Source organism: Pezoporus occidentalis, unplaced genomic scaffold (genome assembly GCF_034315485.1).
Source record: "Pezoporus occidentalis ecotype Australia unplaced genomic scaffold, CSIRO_AGI_Poc_V1 ctg6, whole genome shotgun sequence".
Taxonomy (NCBI): domain Eukaryota; kingdom Metazoa; phylum Chordata; class Aves; order Psittaciformes; family Psittacidae; genus Pezoporus; species Pezoporus occidentalis.
This window is the reverse complement of record NW_026915943.1, coordinates 5,592,381-5,616,609: the sequence shown is the minus strand read 5'-3', so window position 1 is coordinate 5,616,609 and position 24,229 is coordinate 5,592,381. Positions and strand designations below refer to the sequence as shown.

The following is a 24,229-nucleotide window of genomic DNA, read 5'->3' as shown; positions in this document are numbered from 1 at the left end:
AAAAAATGCTGAGATAATATATTGAAGTTCTTTGCTTTATCTAAGCAATTGAGGCGAGCACTGCACTTTTTTCTCTGACACAAACTCAAATAAAAACAAAAAAGGCAGTGACACATAAATTACTGGGATTCTCTTTCTTCCAAACAGTGAAAGAAGTCTGCATTCACAGCTTTTTTATTAAAAAGCAGATGTTTGCCCATGGACATCTGACATCTGCAAGATAGAAGCAGAAGGTTTTATACATCAAAAGTCTTAAAAGATCAAACTGTCGAGAGAAAGTCTCCTTCAACTCAGTGGGAATGGTTGCTACTTCTGGCGGTTTTATATTCCCTGTCACTGACTTGAAACTCAAAGCTTCAAAGAGACATGGTATGCAGCATTCACAAAAAAAAAACCACCCCTAATTTTCAGTTACTCCCAAGCTTATAATAGTCATATTTAGCTAAAGTAATCAAATCTAATTATTTTTTATGCCATGAAATTATTTCCTATATATTATAAGGACATCATAAAAGGTTGGACAGCTTCCTTTATTTTGCAAGATTAGGAGTTATGTACTTAGCTAAAATGCCTTCTAAGATCTAAATTTTGCAGTGTATTGGTTCTTGTACGAGTCAAGAAGAGTTCAAGAAATCAGTGTATTTTAGGGAGTGTAGCATGTAAACATAGTAGTTATTACTTCCTTAAAGGAGGCAGTGGAGGGAGGGGGACCATCAACAAGACACAAGGAAACAGAATGAAGCTGCATCCAGGGAAGTTCAGATTGGACTTTAAGACATAAGGAAAAGGCTCTTAATTGAGACGGTGGTTGGTCACTGGACCAAGCTCCCTAAGGAGGTGGTCATGGCACCAAGTCTCTCCAAGGAGCATCTGGGCAATGCTTTCAGTCATACTGCCTTAGGCAGTCCTGCGAGGGGCACGGAATTGGACTCTATGATTCTTACGGGTCCCTTCCAACTTGAGATATTCTCTGATTCTGTGCCTTATGATTAATATTTGGAAGTTCAAGAAGTCTCCCAAACCCAGGAATTTTTATTAAAGTGAATGTAGTTTATAGTGGCTCATAATTTTTACTCTTCTTTAAGTGTAGATGTGGGCCATGAAGTGACACAAACTTACGCTAAGCACTATACTTACTGTCAATAACAATACAGTTCTCTAAAGGAAAAAAAAAAAACACATGAATTTAATCACCTTTGTTTCAGGCTCATAAATAGGTTTTATATATAAGAATAATCTACATAATCTGAAAACAATTCAAGATTCAGGTTGGAAGGTACCTCTGGAGGTCATCTAGTCCAGCCTCGTGCACAAAGCAGTTCAGTCACATTGCTCAGGACTTTATCCAGGTGAACTCTGAGTCCCTCTGAAGACAGAAATCCCATAATCTCTCTGAGCTACCACTTACAGGGGCCTCACTATCCTCATTTAAAAGACTTTTTTCTTCAGACCCAATTGCAATTTCTGTTATTGCAAATGTGACTGTTGCCTCCAGTCCTTTCTCTGTGCATCTCTGCTGACCTCAATCACTGTCCTTTGGCACTGCTGACTCAGGTGCAAATTACAGAATCACAGTACCGTTTAGGTTGAAAAGCACCTCTTGAGATCACCTTGTCAAACACTCCTTACTGAAGAAAGGTTAGCTAGAACAGGTTGTCCAGGAACATGTCTGGTCAGGTTTTGAGCACTTCTAAGGATGGAGATGCCACAACTTCTTTGGGCAACCTGCACCCAGAGTCAGCCACCTTCACAGCAAAAAAGTACTTCCTGATGTTCAGAATTCCATGTGTTTTGTTTCCATTGCTTATTGCCCTGTCACTGATCAGTACTGATGTAAGTCTGGCTTCTTTGTCCTCATGCACTCCCATCAGGTATTTATACCTGATATTTATGTACTTATAAATTGCGCACTGGAGAGTTATTCCTTCCCAAGTGAAGGAAGTTGTATTTGCTTTGGTTGGACTTTCATGAAACTCCACTTGACCTACTCCTCCACTTGTCAAACCATATATACACATAAAAGACTTGTAAGTGTCTGTAGCATTAAGTCCATTTCGAACAGGTCGCTTTCACAGTCTCGCTATTTGAAAAACTTCACTCAGCTAAGTTAGATCAAAGGGACTTCATGTAAAATGCAGCAGAAGTGATTTTACGGGCTTTTATGGTTTAAAAGCAGACAGTAGATATAGAAGCCAATTCAGACAGTCCACAGTGCTATATGGTATAGAGTAACTGCAGGCAGAGTCTGAGGCAAAAATGAACACAAGAAAGTACTTCTGTCCATAAACACCAATCTATTCTCAGGTAATTCAAAACTGGGCTTTTGCTAGGAACCAAGGTTATTGTTATTCTTGGCACATGTTACTGCACAATGTTGAGCTTGTGTTCCTATAGAGTGGCCTTAGCTGATAAACTGTGTTATGTAAAATTAATTACCATACAAGTCAGCGGAGACTGCCCCAGGGTGGCTCTTCTCTTCAGTGGCATATCAGTAATGATCACTGACAACTACATTTTCAGGTGCTCCTAAAACATGTGTTTTTGCTAGCATTGTAGCAAAGTGAAATCCACTTGCCCGATAAAACAAGGAAAGAACGAATCTTTGTAAAATCCATGTTTATAAATGAGAATAGGAAAAACAACCAAGCCAAAGAGATGTTTATCAATTATAAAATTATACTAACAAATGCAATACTCGAAGAATATTATCTTAGTAGCAAGATAACCATACTTGCACTACTAAACTCTTCTTACAAAATACAAACTTTGCCAGGTCTGATCTTAACAGAGATTCATGAATTGCATTAGCATGCTATTTTTTGTGGGCTTAGAAGGTCTTTCTATGACCTTTCCAACACAGTATAATATATAATAATAATGAGTTAAACTTTCAGCAGTTAATTAGTATAGAAATGAGATATGAAATATTTAATTTCATGCAAAGATAGCACAACAAAACACTGCAATGGCTTCTGTCTTCTTAACAGCTTAAATTAAAGAAAGCCCTCAAAAATAATTAAAAACTCTGCTAAAAAGATATTATTTTTTGCAAGGGATTCTTTCTTATTTGTAGAAAGGTAGATACAAGCTTAAGACCCTCCTATGCTGTTCATCACATCAAATTTCATAGCATGATTTCAAAATACGTCCGTTTCCTCACACTCTGTTGCATGAACCACATCTGGCTCAATGCAGACATTTATGGTATAGTTCACTACAGATGAACTGATTGAAGAAACTCATTTTCATTTGAGTCATCAGTGAAAATGCAGGGCCTTTTAAGATGTGATTCTTTCTGTTCTATTTTAAGCACTGACTTTAGGATGGGATGAATCACAATGTAGAAATGCCTAGGTTTTTCTTCACTGGGATTCTCTAGGATGACTAGCTTAGGGGTAGACAGCTGCATTTTAGTCACAAAGTTACATGAGATTATTCCTACTCCTTTTCTCTAAAATCTTATTTAGAAGGTGAATCCTTCAGGCACTGCCAACCACCATGACTCCTTATCACTATCACAGTAAAAATGTTTCTGAAATCAAATTACTAATCTAGCATAAGAAATATCCAAAATTTTCTCTAAAAACTGGACAACTCCCCCTACTTTTAACTCTAAATTAAAGGAAAAAGCTTTAGGAAAAAAGTTATTGTGACCATCTGGTCACATTTCATGAATTGTAGACCATCTGTTTTTGGCAAAGTCTCCTAGAGCTTAGATTCCAGGGCTGAGATCATGAAAGCTTCAGAATTGTATCCCAAGTCTTTCCAGCTAAATGGCCTTTTAGAGCATCAGCAGGCTTCATGACTGACAGATGGATGGCAGCCTCTGGGATAGATGGAACCCCTTCTGCATGCAGTCCATAAGGAAAGAGAAGCACAGGCACTTCTGTGCTTCCTCTTTTTTAAGAGATGTGCTACCATGTATTTGAGAAACACAAGTAACCTGTGTGTCCATCTCAGTGACAGACTGTTCTGGAAGTAATCAGAATATAAAGCATAAACATCGCATCCTCACAGAGCAAAAAACGTTTGGAAACAGCAGTAAGCACACCTCACTACTGTAGCAATAGTACTGTAGTTTGGGAAGTCTTGATAGCCTTAAAATATAACACCAAGCATAGTTTTTCAGCCATGAACATACAAAGACCAAGCAGAGAAGACTTCCATGCTAATATGCCTGTTTCTTTGTCCAGTTCCCATCTTGCCTTTGGTAATAAATGAAATGACTGGTACAAGGATGGAGGTGGCACCAGCAAATGCCCCTTTCTTTATACAGGACTTAACTAACCTTATTGAATTGCTTTAAGCTACTTTAGTTAGCTTTCCTATCTTAGCAGAAAGGATACTCTGTCACATCTTTTACTTCCCCTGACTCCATGAAAAACCCAGTTGGCATTTGACTCCTAGACAATGATTTATAATAACCATACATTTTCTTTCCAAACATACATAATGAGTTTTTACCTGAGTCTTCCATCCTCTGCTGCAGCTCCTCCTGGTATAATCTTAGTAATGAATATCCCAGGATCATCCCCAATGTGTGGGTTATCTGTTCCTCCAGCAATACTGAACCCCAGGCCAGAATTCCCCTGGAGAAATGAAAGAAAGTAAATGCATCAGCAGATGCTAGATTTCCACAGCCCTTGTTTGCGGTGCACGAGCAAAGTATCGTTGCTTCCTAAAGAAAGCACTTGATTTGACAGCTCCAAACTTGAAGGCAGGTGACTCACTCAGAAATAATTAATTGTCAGGTAAAGAACAGAGGCTGTGAACACAAAGATTTCCCAGAGTTAATGGCAGAGTTAATGGATGCTCCTACAGAAACAGGATTTGACCTAAATTTGTTTTCAAAAGCAGTCACATAAATTAGCATCTGAACTCCAATATGAATTTATCCAAGTCATTGAGAGCTAGAGGCTAAAAACACTCCATGGCTTTGAAAAAAGGCTTTAAAAACCGCTGCTATTTAGGAACAGAAGCTGTGAATAAAATTTAGCTCTGAAGTATTTTAGTGCACTTTCTGTTGAAAAGTGATCACTGCTCGAATTCACATGCTTTAAAAAAACCCAGCTCTGCACAAGAAGACTGCTTCTTTCATCTTACTGATTTGCTCGAATGAAAGATTTGAAAGCGATATTATGAGAGTCTACTTAATAATCCTACTTATTGCTTCTACATTTGTGAGAATATAATGAAAGATAAATAGGCATGACATACATACATATGCTGGCAAATTAAGTCACTGTTTTTCACCTACAACTCAACCCCACAATTCAAACCCTGCTTTGGATGTATATGTTAGTCATTACCCTTTTCTGTATAAACTGACATAATCTTTTGCAAGGGATTCTTTTTTATTTGTAGAAAGGTAGATGAAGGTTTAAGACCCCTTTATGCATAGGTGTGCATCTTAAAATTCAACACAGTACTTCATCCTTAAAGTCTCTCTCACCCCAAAGTATTTTTATAATTAGGTATTTAGGCTTATCAGAGTGATATAACATTACTGATACTGCAGAATTTGTACAATACTGCGAATGGAATATGTTCAGAGCATTAAAAATGCTTTTATCATTTCATGATTTCAAAGTCTTCTCAGACTACCGGGAGTTTCTTTTCTTCACTGCTGCTTGTGAACAGGTATCCAGCTCAGTCCTTGTGAGAAGAGTTATTAATAAAAATGGCATCTCTATGTATATATTATTATTATCATTATTATTTTAAAATTTAAATCAAACCTCATTTCTGCATTTTGGAACAGTATTTCAATTAGTAGGTCAGGCGTAAAGTGCATTTTGTGTGTGAAAGCCTGCATGTTGGCTGCCTGCAGCATGTCAAATTCCCCATTCTGTTATCAGTATTCTACATTCGCAAGTGATGCAGTTCCTATTACTCAAGAGATGCACATGCAATCTGCAGCTCTGCTATCAGCATATACTTTTGAATAAATTTTCAGTACTGAACTGATTTATAATCATAGAATCATACAATAGGTAGGGTTGGATAGCACTTTAAGATCACCAAGTTCCAACCCCCCTGCCATGGGCAGGGACACCTCACCCTAAACCATGTCACCCAAAATGTCACCCAAATTAATGACCATCTACAACCTTTATGGTGCAGTAGCCACCAGAACACTCCACAGTGCTGCTGTACCTTAAATAAAGCAGGTTTTTTTTACTAGCATGGACCTAAAAATCCTTAAACTTCAGAAGCCAAGGAGAGACTTAGGACTACACATATCTTAATGCTTCTCAGCTAGCTATAATATGAAAAACATTATAATACTGAAATACTCTGTATATATTTTCTGCAGAGCTAATAAACATCTTCAGGCCAGCATTACAAATCTTTGATTTAATCTCCCTTTCATAGAATCAAAGAATCCCAGACTGGTTTGTGTTGGAAGGGACCTCAAATTTCATTCAGTTCCAAACCCCTTCCACTAGACCAGCTTGCTCCAAGCCCTGTCCAACCTGGCCTTGAACACTGCCAGGGACAGGACATCGTCATTAAGATCATCTCAGATTCAGGCTGTTTTCCCAATATTTTAACACATACTTAATTATACAATGCACTCTGTACCAACATGCACTCTAAAAATACCATAAGAATATTTTCCTGTAAGGTTTTCTATATGTCATATAATGAAGCTAATCTTTCAACACATGAGAATGAAAAAATGTGCACTTATATGCATTTCAGGTACCCTGGAACAACAGCCTTAAAACACTGCTAAAATCAAGAGCAAATTTCTAGAAAGTTTAAGTAAGTAATACTTGATTTTTAAGGATATAAAAACCCCAGCTCTAACCCCCAAAAATAAATAGTTTGTTTTATTCTTCATTCCAAAGGAATATGAAAGATACGCAATAATCTGCATTTCTGAATAGAGGTGGATTTCCAAATCCCTTAAACCTTCTCTTGCTAGGGAAAGAGGAAGAGCAGGGTAGCAAGGAGAAATCTGGACATAATTCTTAGTTGGTTAGGGAACACAAACAGCTATATCATAATAAAAGAGTATGACTGAAGAGCTTTAAAAACTATAAAATCCTGCCTGTTATGTGGCGTGTGCTTAGCTGTTACAGTTCTTCACATAAAATTCATCAGATTTCTTAGCACAAAATAATTTCTGCAAAGGTTTCACGCTTTCCCTGCTCTCTTTTCCTCCCACGATCCTTTTTTCCATTAACTTTTTAGAGTTAAAAAATAGAGCAATGCTGACTGCAAGCAGTGTTGTGGTAAAACTGCTACAGACTTCTCAGAAGAATCAGTGCTACCCCTTGAACTTGTATCCATAATCATGCATCTGTTATACAGCAAGACTATTCCCTTAGGAATAACCTTGTAAAAGCACAGGGTAGCATTCCTAACTGGCACTTTTGTATCCAGAAAATTTCAAGCCATTACTCTGCCTGCAGTTCTTGACTTGATCAACAGGATCTACAAGCTGTCAGACGCTAGCTGCCTCGGCAGGTAGGCATGTCCCCATAAGGCTTCCCTGCACCAGAACTGTGCTGAAAAAAGCCAAAAGCAGTATTTTTCACTGTGGTTCTTGAAGGGTCTGCATTGGCTACATGGAAAAATATCCTCTCTCTGCATTTCCGCTCATGGCCAACAATGCTAAAAGCACAGGTACTGGTGGGAAACCGGCCCTTTAAGAGACTTGGGGTGAAAAATTCTGGCTAACAGCTGCTGTACTTCAGTTCTGAGCAGCAATACTGATGCACAGATCTCTTTTCTACCCTTATGCTTACTAGTGCACAGGTTCATCAGCATATGGTTGTTATATTAAAATCTCATTGTAGTTGACAAGCTGTAACTTCAAGTTCCAATCAAGTACTGTCTGCTAGCATAAGGCTTCCTGAACCTTTCTGCAGGGGTTAGTTCTCTGCCCTTTACTTTTTGCAATGCCTTTGTCCCCAGTCTGGAAAAGAAGAGGGTGTTAATTATCTTCACGGCTTTTCTTAGCATTAGTTCTATCTCCCTGTCATTTCATGTTAGCCAGTGGAAACGTCTGCCTTCCCTCAGCCCAAAACAACAGCTGAACCATCACTTAGCCACTGCATTTTCCAAGGTGGAACATTCAACGCTTTCTTGCATGCTGACTCTTATGTTTGGGAGTGGTTCCCCATAAATATCAAGTTAATTCACTGTCCTCTTTCCATTCCAAGCCTTACTTCTCTTGGATGCTTACAAAGCAAGTTAACAATGAGCTCAGAGGCCTGGTGACAATGCAGATAAGTGCTTAATAAGAACTAATAGCAGCTGACACAGAGGAGGTGTAAAACAGAAGTCTTCCTTTGGGATACTCCACTGATACTTTTTAATTGAGATTCATATTTATGCCTAAACATGCTTGCCTGCTTTCTTTAAGGATTCTTGAGTAGAAGAGATTTAGGCAAAAATCCTAACACATACGTAAGGGACAAAAAACTCTGAACAAGTCTCAGACCTACTAACTTTAATGGCATGCTCAAACATCACTGTTTGCATGTACAAATATATAAGGGCCCAGATTTAAATACTTTTACGTTCAATTCATGTTAGCTAAATTATCTCTTGACCTAAATCTTGCCATCTCTTTGTCCAAGTTCTCCATTGCTACTACTATAAATCTCAGATTAGTTATTGACTATACCGGGAAATTTAGCATAAAATTACTCAGCAATAGATGCATGATGTATTAGATGTGTTTTTTTAATTGGCAGTTCAGTTTCTTACTAGCTTCCCCACCTTTTGTTGCAAGACCTCAGTCATGCACACAGCCTGACAAAAGGCTTAGCATAATGCATGCCCAGTTTGGCTTTAAACCAAGTTGCCTCAGTTTCCTTCTATTCATGCTCCGTATCTCATGTTTCTCAGGGATCTACCATCAAGCTCAAAGTGCTCTCTTGGCTCAGCCTTACCTTTCAAGCAGAGAGACTTAAGTCAAACTACCAAATCAAAGTGAATTCTTCGTGGCCAGCCCCGAAGTCTCCTTCCTGTTCTCCTCCAAAGGGAAGGTTGGTACTTAAGGGTTACTACACCAGCCTGACCCCTTTATGTGTTTCTCAGACATGGCTTTGCACCTCCACAAGAATCAGATGAGTTCCTTATAGCACAGGCTAATAAGCATGGAAGAGGCCTGGCTGTGATTCTTTTGGCCCTGGAAGGGCAGACAACCTCCAACAGACACACCATGTTATTTCAGATGAATGGTGTTCTACCTTCTGCCAACACTGAAACACAACACTTAGGGTCAGAATAAGACGGTGGATGATTCAATGCCAGGGAAAGAAAATAAAACTTGCAAGTTGTGGCCAGTTTGAATCTCTTCCCTCAAGACTTGTTACACTGCCAACATAAAGATCATAAAAACAAGGTAAGAATCCCCAACAGGTAATAGCTTTGGGTAGCCAGAAGGCTGTGAGAGCCATCTTTCTTATTTAGCCTTCCATCTTGTGTTCCTCTCCTTTCACACACTACTGTAACATACAACAGTTTGCATCTTCACAGGTTGCAGCAATTTTAGTTTCTCAGAAGTGCTCCACGCAGACTTCCATGGAAACAGCGAGAATTTCTGAAGTTATTTTCCCATGACTACTCTCTGTGGATGACAGCTCTCCATGCACTTCTACAACTGATTTCCTCCTTATTGTGCCTTATTTTCTTTCTTTTTCTCTGCTTGAGAGCTGCGTTTTGCCTCAGAACAGATTCTGATTACAAATGATGTAAAATCATTCAGTCTTTACCAAAATCACGGAAGAATGTAAGTCCAAGAAGAAGAAATGAGACCAGAAATGCCCATCAAGAGCAGACCGAGTTCTTCCCTGTATAAGGGCCAAGTGATTTGTACTTTACCATAATAGATATACTGCAATCACATAGAAGTTGTTTTCCATTTCTTTTTTATTTTGTTTTAATCAATAAGGTGAGAGCAGAACTCACACAGATGCTTTTGAATGACTTAATTACTTCAGTGCTCCTAAAGAATTTCTGATCATCTTCTGAAGTGACAAGGTTTTGAAGCTTTCTGGCGCTTAATTTAGGAACAAAATAAATGCCTGAACTGCACAGAATTCGCCTGTTGCTGCAACCTCACCCTGCCATGGCAGAGTTCCAGGAATCCTGTTTGACAGTGCCTCAGTCAGAAAACAAGACAGAATGAGGAACTGTATTTCCCAGAGGTTGAAAGCTGTTTCAGGTGTGACACACACTCCCACAGCCTCTATTACTGAAATAATCTTTGTGTTTGTAGGCTTTTTACTTTAAGGTTTAATGCAACTCTTTTGCTCAGCTGTTTAGGAATATAAGTTAGTGTTAATAAAGCTGTAACGTGCTGAACTACGCAAATAATAAACAGTAGAATGCAAATAAAACCATTGACCTAAGTCAAGCCTAAAGTGCTCCCCAATGAATTCAAGGGTTTTGTCCAAGTAAGAACACCAAGTTTCCATCACATGAAATTGTTTTCCTGCTCCATAGTACACTTAAATCCAAACACAGTATCAGATATGCATGATAGCTCTTCCATTAGGCCCTAAGAAATGCTGCTTATCAGTAAATACAAGAGTCAACACAGAACCTTTTTGTAAATGAAGTATTTAAGTCCATTTGTGAGATCATGTTAAAGACAATTTAAGTTCCTGACCCTTGTTGCCTTTGTAAGCTTGCACTTGTTGCTACTTCTTTGCTGGAAGCTGTAGGGTTTAGGGAAGAGAGACGAAAGTAAAAGGGCAGTAACAATACGCATCAGCAAAGTTCCGTGAACCCTTGAACAGAAATGATAGGGGAAAATAGTTAATTAGATAATAAATTAAACTATGATTTGTAATCTTCATTCTGTTCTCCTCTAGAATTTTGCGAATTAAAAAAAAAACCCTTTTGATAAACCACATGTTCATAAGAAGCAGAATTTTATGTATTAGAGAAAACACAAACAAAACCCACTGTCTGTGTTCTTTATAGGGTACTTAAGATATTTAAAATTTGACCTCAAGGCTAATTCTTTTTCCCTGTAGGCTTCCTACCTCTTCTCTGGTCTTTACAGCCACATTTGTGGAATGCTTTTCTCTTCCACATCTTTTACAGATGGCTTTAAAGTACGAATCGGTGCCTAAACTTGCAGTTTTTGTCAGAGCAAGTTTAGTCAAGAGAAAGATCACAGAATGATAGCTGACTCATTCCTAAATATAATATTTCCTGTCTTCCTGTACTGCAACTTTCAAAGACCCTACCACCTTTGTTACCTGATACTCCTCACAAAGTTGTCTGGTGAATTTTGCAATGAGAATTATATGCTTCAGCTTTTTAAGTGCACTAATGATCTGTAGGTTCAATAGATCCTAACCTTTGTTTAATCTAAGCTAAGCTGGCTTTCTCTTGTTTACGTAAAATTTCAACAAAATTTAATACAAAGGTAAGCTAAATCCTCTGAAGTCTTGGGTTCCATTTGATAGAATTTCAGAATTTGACATACCGGCATCAAAATCCCAAAGCTTTTCAGCTTTGGCTGCTACAGGCAAGGCACTTTCTCACTCTGCGTAAGGAATGCGCACTTTTCTAATGGTGGTATTGGTTTAGGAATCATGCTTTTTTTGTTAAAAAGGAGATTTACAAGTTTTTTCTTTTCAGTTCTTCTGATGCAGTACCTTCCTGTTGCTGTGAGGAAATGTTAATTCTTGAACTACTGTTGAGTTTACTTCAGATGTTGGAAAACACCTCCCTTACTTGAACGATGAAATATACTCTGAGACACGTCATTTGAAACTTGACTTTTTAATAGATTTTCATAAGCTTTTTGTATCACTTGTTTTCTACAGATATTCAAAACAGCTTGGCTGGAGTTCTCAGCACATTTTAGTTATGTCCAAAATGAATCCCTCACAGGATATGCTTTTGATAACATAAGCTGTTTTACAAAACAGCAGTACCTGAGTCCTGGCTAAGGCTGCTAACACCTCGGGCTCCCCTTAGAGTTCTCTCAGAATACATCCATTTCAGATTAAGAAACCGAAGCACTTTCTCCCATGAGAGAAATCCCATCACCACCTCCTTCCATAAACCACATTCACCCTTGTTCTACAATATTAGGTTTCTCCAAGCATGAGAGAATGAAAGCTGAGAATGAGTCAAGCTTAGAAAACTGTAGGGAATTAATTTGTTTGGCAAGAGACAGGAGAAAAGAAACCACCACTAAGGGCTGTGGGGCAAGCAGAGTGAAACGAGTTGTGTAGTCTACAAATGAGACAAAAGATTGAAAACTCTGGCCCTAATTGACAGTCATGGGAGGATTAGATACAGACCAGGATTTGCTGCTGCTCTCAAATAGTTCTTCACAAGCTCTTTCTTATCTTTTTCTCTGTGTTAAAGCAGATACGATTACTTAGTTTGGCAGCTAAGATGGTTATATTGAGGGAATACCTCTAGATATATCAAGCCAAAGAAGAAAATCAGATTGCTGGAAAGATCAGCGTGCACTAAGTACTGCTGCAGACTTTGTTCAATAATATTTTTCTCCACACAGTACTTATTACCTGAAATATACAACTCTCCTTTATTCAATTGACAGTGAAGGAATGCAAGATGTTTTCTACCCTTCACTCAGCCATACTGAGTTTAACGGTATACGTGCAGTGGGGGCGTTTTACCTATCACTCAACAATGCCCAGTTCACATAACCACATTTTAAACAGCAGCTTAACAAGTTAATGTTTCATCCCACTGGATTGAGCAGGTGATTTGATAATATGCAAAACACTTCCACTTAATTCAGGATTTGATAGGTTATGTTTGTTGAACCCACTTATTCAAGGCTCTAAAGTCTTTAGGACAGGATTCTGCTTCGCAATTCTTTCACAATCAGGCATTCATAATAGCATTGTTTTTATATTCTAATAATACATAATAAATAACCAAGCCATTTCCTGCTGTAAAGTATGGAGTTCCTTGTCCATCTCCCCCTCTAACACTAGACCTTTCTAAACCTGCTACATCTAATCCTGTCTATAGAATTAAATCATTCCAGCAATGTGTTCAGGTATTTGCGCATGCTATACTATTTGTACTGTTCTTCTATTGTGTTTTACCCAGAGCTCAAGTTTCAAAAGCCTGAACATCAAAGCCACATTACTGTTTCATTCAGAGAACGAGGACATTTGCATATTTATCAGAGTGCTGCTGAACTCTTTTGTACTTTCAGATCTACTCAAGAGTAACATGATTCATGAAATTCTCACTTCTCCCACGTATGCTGGCACGCTCCCCAGAGTCACAGTTTTGAGACTTCATAGTTACATTATGCTCCATATGGTACAGATTTCTCTCTCACACAGTGCCATTTGTTGTTTTCAAACCCCTTATCAGGTTCAGCGCATTCATTACAAAACCACAATACACACGACTACAACTGTTGCGTATGCTTGCTCTCACTGGTTATCTGTAGAGGGATATTGTCTCAGCTCTGCCAGATGAAGAACAGCATTCAAGAAGGAGAATTTTAAAATATGATCCAACAGATTTGGTTTTGCATAATGCACGTGAGATTTACAACACTGAAAAACAACAGACCTAGGCGAGGAATGAAACTGCAACCAAAGTGAAGCAATCCCTTGAAAAACGTTTGACATCCTCTGCCTGTATACAGATTGATGCAAAAGAACAGATGTGAACTCTCTTCACATTTGGTTTTCACTTTTCCATTCCTATTAAGCTGACAGTAATGGCTTCTGAGCTGCATCCATGCACACTTGTCTCTTCAATGTGTTTCTTGTCCTACTTCAGTACTATCTGTAGGGAGTCTTCCCCCGCACCATATTGGTGTCCTCAACATAAGAAGGGCATGGAGCTGTTAAAGCAAGTCCAGAGGAGACCATGAGGATGATCAGGGCCTGGAGCAACTCCAGTACGAAGACAGGCTGAGAAAGTTGAGGCTGTTCAGCCTGGAGAAGAAAAAGGTTGCATGGAAACCTCAGAGCAGTTTGCAGTATCTAAAGGGGCCTGTAAGGATGCTGGAGAGGGACTGTTCATAAGGGACTGCAGTGATAGAACAAGGGGTGATGGGTTTAAACTTAAATAGGGGAAGTTCAGGTTAGATATAAAGAAGTTCTTTACTGTGATGGTGGTGAGGCACTGGAATGGGTTGCCCAAGGGAGTGGTAAATGCTCCATCCTTGGCAGTGTTCAAAGCCAGGATGGACAGAGCCATGGGCAATATTGTCTCGTGTGAGGTGCCCCTGCCCGTGGCAGGGTGGTTGGAACTGGATTTTCTTAAGGCCCTTTCCAACCCTAAATATTCTATGACTCTATGATCATGGAAGCACATGGCCTTGACCATTCTATCTCATACAGAAAAGTTAGGCAACATGTATCCTCTTTTAGCTAGCTACATACAACGGAGAGAAGCAAATGTCACAGAAAACGCTAATGAGTAGCTGAAAAGTAGTATGGGAGAAAACTAAATATGCAAAATGTTTCATCAAAAAACAGATGCATGTTTGCTGGGGAAGAGAAATGCTGCTTCTGAGGACTGAAAAATTCTTTCCATGTCATATTGTGTCACTCCAGGCTAGCACCAGACTTCTCATCAACCAGACTCTTAGAGCTTTGTGAACTCCCAGGACAACACAATCAAAAGTGAAAAATCAAACCAAGGAAATGAAAGCACCCACTAAGTGATAATAGTAACCAGACATAAGGAGGGTGGGGAAGAATTGGGAGTAAAGCACTAACAGGACTGAAAGAATAACAAAGCTTATTCAAGAGACAGGCTACTTTCAAAACTTTGACATGGTCATCAGTGAAGCTTTCACAATGCAATCAGCTGCAAAAACTGAGGGACTTAAGAAATGTTTACATGAACTCTCTGACAGAAGTAGAGGGTCACATTCTATACAAGGACTTAGGGATCAGAGAAGAGATTTTACTGAAGCTATGGAAACCAACAGGGTTTCACCACACAATGCTAGCAATCAAATAATGAAGAAAACTCCTACTGATGACTTCAGTCATCAGGATGACACCTCTTATCCCTTTTGGCTTATAATCCAGAGCTTTGAAAACCTCAATGAGTGTCTTGAGACTATGTGGGAACTCCTTGGTTATACCAGTTTGCAGCTCTATGTCTTTGCATTGAAAAACTGCTGCGCACCTAAATGGATTTATTTGGACAGATTGCACAATCACTATAGCATTGCTTTCTAAAGCACTTAGGGGAATTTGAGATCCCTATAGTATTAAAAGTGCTGGAATAAACCCAAGTTCTAAGCTACTGTCTAAGTTATTGTTTTCCATTTGACTGTCACATTAACAGATAGGAAATGAGTATATTTAGTTGTTCTCATCTTGTGATTTGGGGGTTTTAACATATTCTTTAACACATTATAACCCAACAACTTCTTGTGCTATGTTTCTTTATTGAAATAGACATAGGCTTAATAATTTAGATTGAAATTCTGGAATGTTTACATCGATTATAACATTTTGATAACATTTTCTTTGCAACTCTTATTCCATCCTGCATCAAAGGAAATGCACGAGTAGAGCTCTTAATTTGCCACCTTATTCAAAATCATGATCTTTGGGGAATGTAATCTGGAAGATAAAGCTAAACTATTAATGAACTAAAAGGCCCTAAGGCTTTCAAGTTCAAGCACAAATCCTAGAGGCAAATGACTTGCAAATTCTTGCTACTACATGACTTACCCTGGCATCACTGCACTATTCTAGTGGCTAAGCATGAAGACTTTAGAACTACTTTCTCTTTTAATATGAATTAAAGCAAACTTTTGAAACACTTTCTTATACTGAATAACACTTAAACCTTTTCTTTCAAGCCCCATGATGCTCAACTCTAGATTTCACTGAAAACAGATACAAAGAAGGATAAATAACACAAAATGGGATTCATTCTTCTTTGGTTTTCACAAGCGCACATCTAAATCTCATCATTTTTCCCAACTTTCTGCTGACCCTATTTTAGTGTAACATTTCATTTTAGTGTTCATTTTGCTTCTTATTCTTAGTAAACCTACCTACCTATGACCCTGAGCAGTCTGACACGGCTCTAAAGCTGTCTGTTCTCTGAGCAGAAGCTTGGACTAGATGACCTCCATAAATTCCTTCCAAACTGAATTATTCTCTGCTCATATGAAATACCAGTGTCATAAACACAAAACAAGTTTCAAATCCTGCTGGCAGCCTAGGAATAGTTCAGTCCCTAAAAACTTCCCTTCTGAATTTTGTCATGATATTGAAATGTTTGACATGGATATCTCCCTATAAAGCTTCCTTTCCCAAGATTTCTACAACTTGTGTAATTTTAACACAGTTCTCTGAAATTAAAACAAATTAATTTTTATTACATGGGAAATGTATAGCTCCTTTACATTAGAAAAAGCAATTTTACAGGTGTCCTTCTGGGAGGAAGAAGTGAAAAGAAATCTTTAACCAGGTACATGTTTGCCAAACTTGGTTAAAAACAGTCCCTAGGCAATATTTTCCTGCCCTTCTAGAAATCAGTTGAGATGAGATGCAATGTTCCTTTACTTAAATCAGTGCTTGTAAAATGTTTGGTAGAGTTCTGAATACGCTATGGGCATGTATAAATAAATACACACACAGAACACTGTGCAACAGAACCACACCACCAGTCCCAACAATATCCATATAATAACATATAATACCAGATATTATTTTTTGTTGGAAATTCAAAGGAATTCTGAATTCCCATGTTCTGCTTCAGATATGTGTCGTGGTAATGAATCATAATGAATCATATTAGAAATATCTAAGATAATAGCAATTTTGAAGTTTAGTAATGTTATTTTAAAGGTGGCTGTCAGTGATTCATTGGCAAAGAATAATGGTCTTGTGATTCATACAAAAAGAAAGTCCTTTCCTCCCCAGCTGTAGAGATGCCACTTGCCTTTTTGGAGCTCGTAGGAAGACAGGCAGGGGAACAGATGGAGGCTAAGCCAAGATTCCCACCAGAAGAATGGAAGTCAGACTGGAAGTTGAACAATGTACACTTTTTAAGAGGAAAAGCAAAAGCCAATAAAGACAGTTTCACTTGATCTCACACTCTATGGAAAGATCACAGCCCAAGATGCCTCTGGATCAAACGCAGATGCTGCTCACACAGATAAGCCTAAGTACAGCAGTAAGTCTGATGAGTGGAATTTTCAGAAGAATGAACCTATTCCTATTGGTGTCTGACAGAATTACCACCTACTTAGGAAAACCCACAGACAGGCCACAAGTAAATGCTTTCGAAAATCCAGTCTTTTATCTGAATTCCTACAATTTCAGATCTACTTTTCTTAGTATTAGCAGTAGCTTTTGTGTCACTAAAGACCTTTCTTTTTCATTCATTTTCATTCATCTCTCAGGAATAAGGTTGAAATTCCTGTTATTGGCAGCATCCAAACCCATGAGTCTACTTCTAATGTGTTCCTGGAATATATTACACATTCACTGCCACACACAGTAAACTAACAATGCAAAACAAAACCTGAAAGAAATAGCCCTTCAGAAAGGGGAAAGAACTCTGTGTCTATACTTTAGCAATGCAAATGGATTTGAAGTTTTACTCATAAAATAGTCACAGAAAAATAAGCAGTGTGCTCCTGATACTACGTCCTCCTACGCTAACTTTACTTCTCCCTTCAGAGAAGGAAGCAGTTTCAGTAGGAAGGAAAATTATGACTAACTCAGCATTTGTGAGTACCCCTAGCAGTGAACCCTTCCCTCTGTTTTACTCATGAACATGCATATTAACCATTGCCATTTCAAGACCTTTTAATTCCCATACCCTCCTCCTAAAGGATAGATTCTCGCATCCCCTTCAGAGATAAGGAATTGTGGTGGGTTTTGAAGCAGGACACTGAATGTTACTCTACTGACATCCTAAAATCCTCACGAATAACACCCCTAAAATCCTGATGCATAAGATCAGCAGAATATATGCAGCTGTAAGAATAAGGAAAGATAAACCTATCTTTTTTGGATGATTGCACATTTTTGCACGAAATATGCGGCATAAATATTACCTGGCTTTTAAAACGTGTTCAGCAGAACACCTTTAATTAGGCTAGGCATGCTATGTACCCTCTATATATACTGTACAGAAAGAGACACTTGCGCATTGCAATTCATCAACATGCAAATTGGGGCAAGTCAAAATGTTTCACATACATTTATCAGTTGCAATCAACCTTCATTTAATAGTTTCTTAGTCCTGGAATGCAATTTGTACTCTAAAATGAGGGATAAAATTGAGGTAAGAAAGGGTGTTAAAAAGCAAGAAAGAGAGAGAACGAGATCAGAATAACCAGCAGGTTGGTGCTGAGGAACTCATCTGTGCTGCAAAACCTGAACCGAGCTACTGTTCTGGAACAGGCATCACCGGGGTTTACATTTCAAAAGAGAGCCTTAATCACCAGGCACACTATCACTGATCTAATGAATATATAATTTTATAATCAAAGTGGAACAGGTACAACAGGAGAAAGACACACCTCAGCAAACCTAGGCATTCATCATGGACAAATCCCTGTGTTACACATCAGGCAGAGGAGGCTTGTCAATCCTATTTTCCCACACCCTGCATAAGTATTTTTATGATGATTGTGAATCCTTTTCCTTTCACGTTACATATTTCCCTTAAGCAAACTCGTAAAAGATATCTACCAGTGTGCAGCAGAAGTAAAAGGTACCTCCGAAAAAGCTGGTGACGTTCCATTTCACATCCAACCCTCGGCCTGCCATCAGTGCTATACAGCCAAGGGTAGAAGCAATTAGGAGAAATCATAGTTGGTACATTTGCTGGCTTTTCTTAAGACTCCTGGTAACTCACTGCAGGGATAGTAGGTGTTAACCCAAAATACTTCCCACCAGGATCCTATATTATTTGTATTAATACATATTAAGTATTTATTTTTCTCTTTTCTGATTTCAAATCCCATTCAAAGGCCATTTTAAGCATTAAACATCTCCCCATTCCCATGATATGCATCAACTTAATGTAAAGTCAAGCATGTATTATTCCATACACATCTTCTAGAGTACATTGTCCTTATACTTTGTAAAATTCAGACTCCATTCCACATCAGAATTTTATGATGTATGCCAAAGTATACTTGTATAAATCTGCTGTTAATAATGGCAATGTTCTTATAAAAGCAAGGGGGTGACTGCATTTTCCACCTGAAATAAGGTTTGTCATTAAAATTCTACAGTTAGAAAATGAAGTATACATTGTCATTGCTATGTAATCTACTTGATAACAAATGCATGTGAAAGATAAAAATCCATCAAAGAAAAATCACACAGAATTCATTTTTAAAGTCCATTAAAGTTTGTCGCTGTCTCCAAAGTTATCCATGCAAAAGTGAAAGACAGACATTTGTCACTGAGAAACCAGAGGGATACATATAAACAAAATCAAAAGAATCTTTCCAGTGAACAGCACTTCACACACAGGAAGCCTGGGGGAAGTACTGTCATAGACGATAACATAGAAAGTGGCCAAAATATCCAGGGTGTGTATGCTCTTGCTTTATGCCAAAGCTGACACCCAAGGAAGGATTTAGTTTATGAATAAAAGCAACAATCAGTTAGTTAACAGGCAGCTTTTAAACAGACAAACGGAATGGCCATTAAACGCTGGTCTTAAGGGAAAAAAACCTTGTTAAATATTTGCTTTCTCAGTCATCAGATGTGGTGGGATACATGAACAGGAAAGAGGGTGTTCTATCAATTCTACATCCATCACTTCAATGCTAATCCCGGCTTTCTCTATAGCGCAATGTCACTGCCTTAGAAACATCTGAAATTATAGTTGTGGTGCCCATCACGTATAGACAAGATTTCAATAAAGTAACATGAAATCTTTAATTTCTGGCAAAGGCTTTTCCTATGGTGAGAAATTTGGAAATATGGGGGGGTGTCAGGAACATATCCTGACCCTTTTTTTCTTGATTCCTTTAAAATGTAAATTTAGGTGGGATGCTTGGCAATACAGCCAGTATCAGTTTACAGAATAATCCTGATGCATGTGAATCTCCCCCAGATCTTTCCCTCCTGCAGTCACTTCCGTGAGTAAGGATTTATAAAGTTTAAAAGCATTCCCTCTTACAACATGGAGATAGCACAACAGGACAACATAATAATGGGCCCATAATGATGGGCAAGTAATAGCCTGTCCCCAACACTTATTCAAGATTCAGAAACACGTAATGGGTTTTGCCTATTTTGAATTATCACAGCTATATACATCAGTACAAAGAGAATAAGAGATGCCAATGCATTCAATGATCTCTTTTAAACCACAAAAATATAAAACTGCAAAAGAAATTGGTTTATAATTATGCAGTTATATAATTTTTAATTCTGATTAAAAATTCAGTTCAGTGATGCAGAAACTTTAGTTACTCAACGTTGAATTCATTTACAAAAATACTAATATGGCACAATGTGTATTACAATTAGTGCAACAAGTGGCTACAAGGAAATTCTCTTAGTAGTAGAATTCAAAATATGCTATCAAAACAACAAACGTAAAAACATTACTTGGGTATGGAATAATATCAGATGAACTTCTGAAGCTTTTGATGGTGAATTAAAAGCTTTGCATGTAACTCTACTAGAGAAGATTTTAACTTTAGCCTCAAGCAACTGTTAGGTCTGTGCCAAAAGCTGCAACACAATGTGGGATTTTAGAGACACATTTTTACATGTAAGTCAATATTACAGTAGACAAGCTGAATGCTTGAGCACTTAGGTAAAAACTATTTGACTTGGCCCTTTCTAATAAGCCCAATTTTACAAATGCCCCATCTTTAACCCTTCCTCACCATGACGTGTGTCAACACTGAAGTGAGAATGGGATATGTCTGGATCACCTCCCACCCTCTGCTCTCCCAAAGTGCTCAATAACCATTTTGAGACAAGATGCTTTCAGAGCTTTGCTTCATTTAAATCCAAATGTGTCTGCAATGGACATTTTAATTATTTTTAAAGAGTTCTTTTCTATTTTTATACTTTATTTTTTAAACTGCTAGCACAAAGATGAAAATCATTATGACAGATAACAGCATCATCTTCTTTTCAACACAACAGCATGGCATTCAGAGAGTAACAAGTCAGATTTCTTCATCAGAAGCATTGAGACAACACAGCCAGGAAAGCAAGAAAATTTCAAATCCAAACTTAAGTTTGCTCTGCATTATCTGTGAATGCATATTTGTGTGTGAGTCATTCACAGAGGGTGAACCAACAGCACAGACAGAACAAGTGCTATGAATACCAAATTTCAAAGTGTATGGTGTTTATCCACCATCTGTGATTCAAGATTCCCATAAATGTATTTCACAAAAGGTTTCAAATTTAAACTTACTGTGTTAACTTATGAAATGGTACAAAAGGCGACATTTGTCTTCATCTAGTTTAACTGCAGACTTCTCCAAACAGGGCACTGAATTAGAAGGGGGGTTATTTTTTGTTGGGTGAATAAAATTGAAAGATGGAAACATGATCAGACCCCTAGTTACCCCAAAGGATGACACCCCAGTGAACACACAAGATTTCCTCCAGATTTCATATCAAGCTCAGTCACTACAAATAGATAAAAAGAATAGCCCTATTTATCAGCTTTGCCCATTATAATAAATTAAAGTGGACAGAAAATAGACTCCTTACTGAAAAGTAACAAATCAAATTAAACTTGCGATTTGTACTGGTTCTGTATTAATGTTATATTCCATAGAGCCTCTCCCTTGCCCACCCACTGAAGATCCAGTAAACCAGCTTTTCAAAGGAGCCAGTCTGAAATTTATAAGCTCATGAGAATGCTTAAATCATTAGCAGAAAGTGTTTCATAGCAGAAATGTGGCCAGGGAATACTGTACTGCAAAAAGCAACAGACCGGCATGTACAGAGATACAGCGGCTTCCATAGCTGAACCTTAAGTGAAACTGCTTAAAGCTCTTCCAACTTATGGGGTGAATCCTGTACATACTTATTCCACATGTACTTCTTCTGTCAAGAATAATCACACTGATTTTACACAGGTAAAAAGATTCTGGATCAGGATCCAACTAAATATCATTCCCATACACAGCATCCTACTCTACGCTCTCAGCAGGACAAACTCCAGATTGGTCAGTACTGATCAGTGCACACTTAGTCTGCAGCTCTGCTTCCCTATTCTTAACAAGGTCATCACAAGATTTTTACCCTCTCCCCTGTGATTAGTAAGACTACTGTGTTGTCTTAATCAGTCCATTCTTCCTCATCATGCTGCAAGTATTTCTGCTTTGCATTATGAGTAATTGACCCCTACATAATAGTTCTAACACCAAAAATCAGAAGATTAGTTCATCTGAGCTTGCTCCTATTACAGCTGTTCTCAGAACACTTTCATGGATTACTTTCTAGTCTTTTTTCCTGTAAAGGATGTCCATTTTCCATTTTATTCAGACAGAAGCTAAAATTCCATTTCCTTCAGCTCTTTTTCCATATATGAAGTCTTATAAAAATCTTATCTGACAACTTATAGAAGTAATTTAGCACTTCAGATTTTAGATTTGTACTTCAAGTAATACCTAGAAAGACATGCTGTCTTCACAGGGTTTTTTTTTGCATTAGCATTGGTGCACTTATCCCACAGTTAAAACACTGTAGGGTACTGTTGTTGAAGAACAAATCGGTCTTCTGACCAAATAACCCAACAAAACAGAATGATTTTCCTCTTAAAGTTTAGAAAACTCATAGCGGCTATAATTAAAGTATATGGCAGTCTTTCCTCCAGATGGTACCAGACTGCATCATATACATCTAAGACTGTTCAGTGTGAGCTTACCTTTTCAGAAAACCTTTCCCTTTGCTCAGCTTCTCTTCAGCAGAAGATAGAGCAGCTTTTAGAAGCATTCCAGTAGACTGTCCCTGATGGAGGACAGCTGATAACATAGGATATATCACCACATTCTCTGTCTCTCTTTTATCAGGACTGCTACTTTTTCCTGTTATACATGTCCTGTTTCCATTATCCAAAACGCTGCATCACATTCTGCTTTCACAGCTCAAAAGTAGGTTGTGAGATCTATTCCTATCTTTTATGAGTTTTTTCCAGCAGCGGATGGAGAAGCCAACAATAGGAGTGTTGGAGCACCAGTGAGGAACAGAAATAGGTACCTGAGGTACAAGACGATTGCCTTGACTAGAAGAATGTGGGAACAGTGCTCAGGCACACATCACATTACTAAAGTGAAACTAGAATGATTAATAGCGCCTAAGAAGTTCCCATATTCCATTGGTGTGGCACCAGCAGCAGTGCAGCCACTCAGTCCTGATGCAATCCTGCCCATTGCTAAAGTAAACTCAGTATTAACCATTTCTGCAAAGTAAATTAATTTGTTCTAGATCTGCTTGCAACACTTCTCTACTCTCTTAGTCTTGCTCTTTGCTGAACTCCTGTAGTATCACTATTTCAATTCATGAAATTATGATTCTTTCTTCATAATATTTCCTTAAATAAACAAACAAATCTAGCATATTTTTCTGCTTTGCTGAGTATTTTTCAGCAGGTCATTACCGTGTTTTCCTTTTCACTAACTCTCTACTAAGTCTTGTGCTTACTCGTTTTGGGTTGCTTATTTGGTCTGATGCTGACTTTAATGTATTCAAGCTTTCTTGTAGTGTCAAAATAATGTAAGAAACTGCATTCTCTGTATAATTAAACCTAACAAATCTAAGGAGGTTTAACACCAGGTCTAGTTAATCAGCATTCAAAATCCTGCTATGTAAACTAGAAACTAATGAAAAAAGGTAAGTTTTAGAGTCTTAGGTTTAATAAATATTCAGTGACTATATCTGTATGTCTTTTTACTTTGGACATCCACTGGTTACACTGCCTTATACAAATATACACCTAAAACCATATCCAGAAAATTTCTCAAGAGAGAATTCTTATTCTTTCCCCAAAAAGGATTTTTTTTCCCCAAAGTACATCAATGCTGACCATCAGATGCTGCACAAAGCTGATTAGAGGAGATACAGAGGGACAAAGAGGACACTTGCAAACACAGTCACACTAAGAGAGGGGACATGAACTTGTAAGAAGTCTGAGGAAGTCTTTGGGAAGCTAAATAAAGCAAATATGGAGGTGAACATGGACAGGAGGTAGGGAGGAGATCCTGTCTCTTGAGGAGCAGGCAGGAAGCTGAAAGAAAAGGATGAGGGATATAATTCTC

At 38.1% G+C, this 24,229-nt stretch overlaps 1 protein-coding gene across 36 annotated transcripts in view; it reads right to left on the bottom strand.

The window, feature by feature from the left end:
* Nucleotides 1-24,229, bottom strand: part of DLG2 (discs large MAGUK scaffold protein 2) — a 1,003,655-nt gene that overhangs the window by 325,188 nt on the left and 654,238 nt on the right. For all 36 annotated transcript variants that reach the window (XM_062639108.1, XM_062639096.1, XM_062639094.1 and 33 more), the window contains one exon: nucleotides 4,465-4,589. In XM_062639108.1, the coding sequence (XP_062495092.1) occupies nucleotides 4,465-4,589 (125 nt within the window). The remainder of the gene's footprint in view (nucleotides 1-4,464; nucleotides 4,590-24,229) is intronic.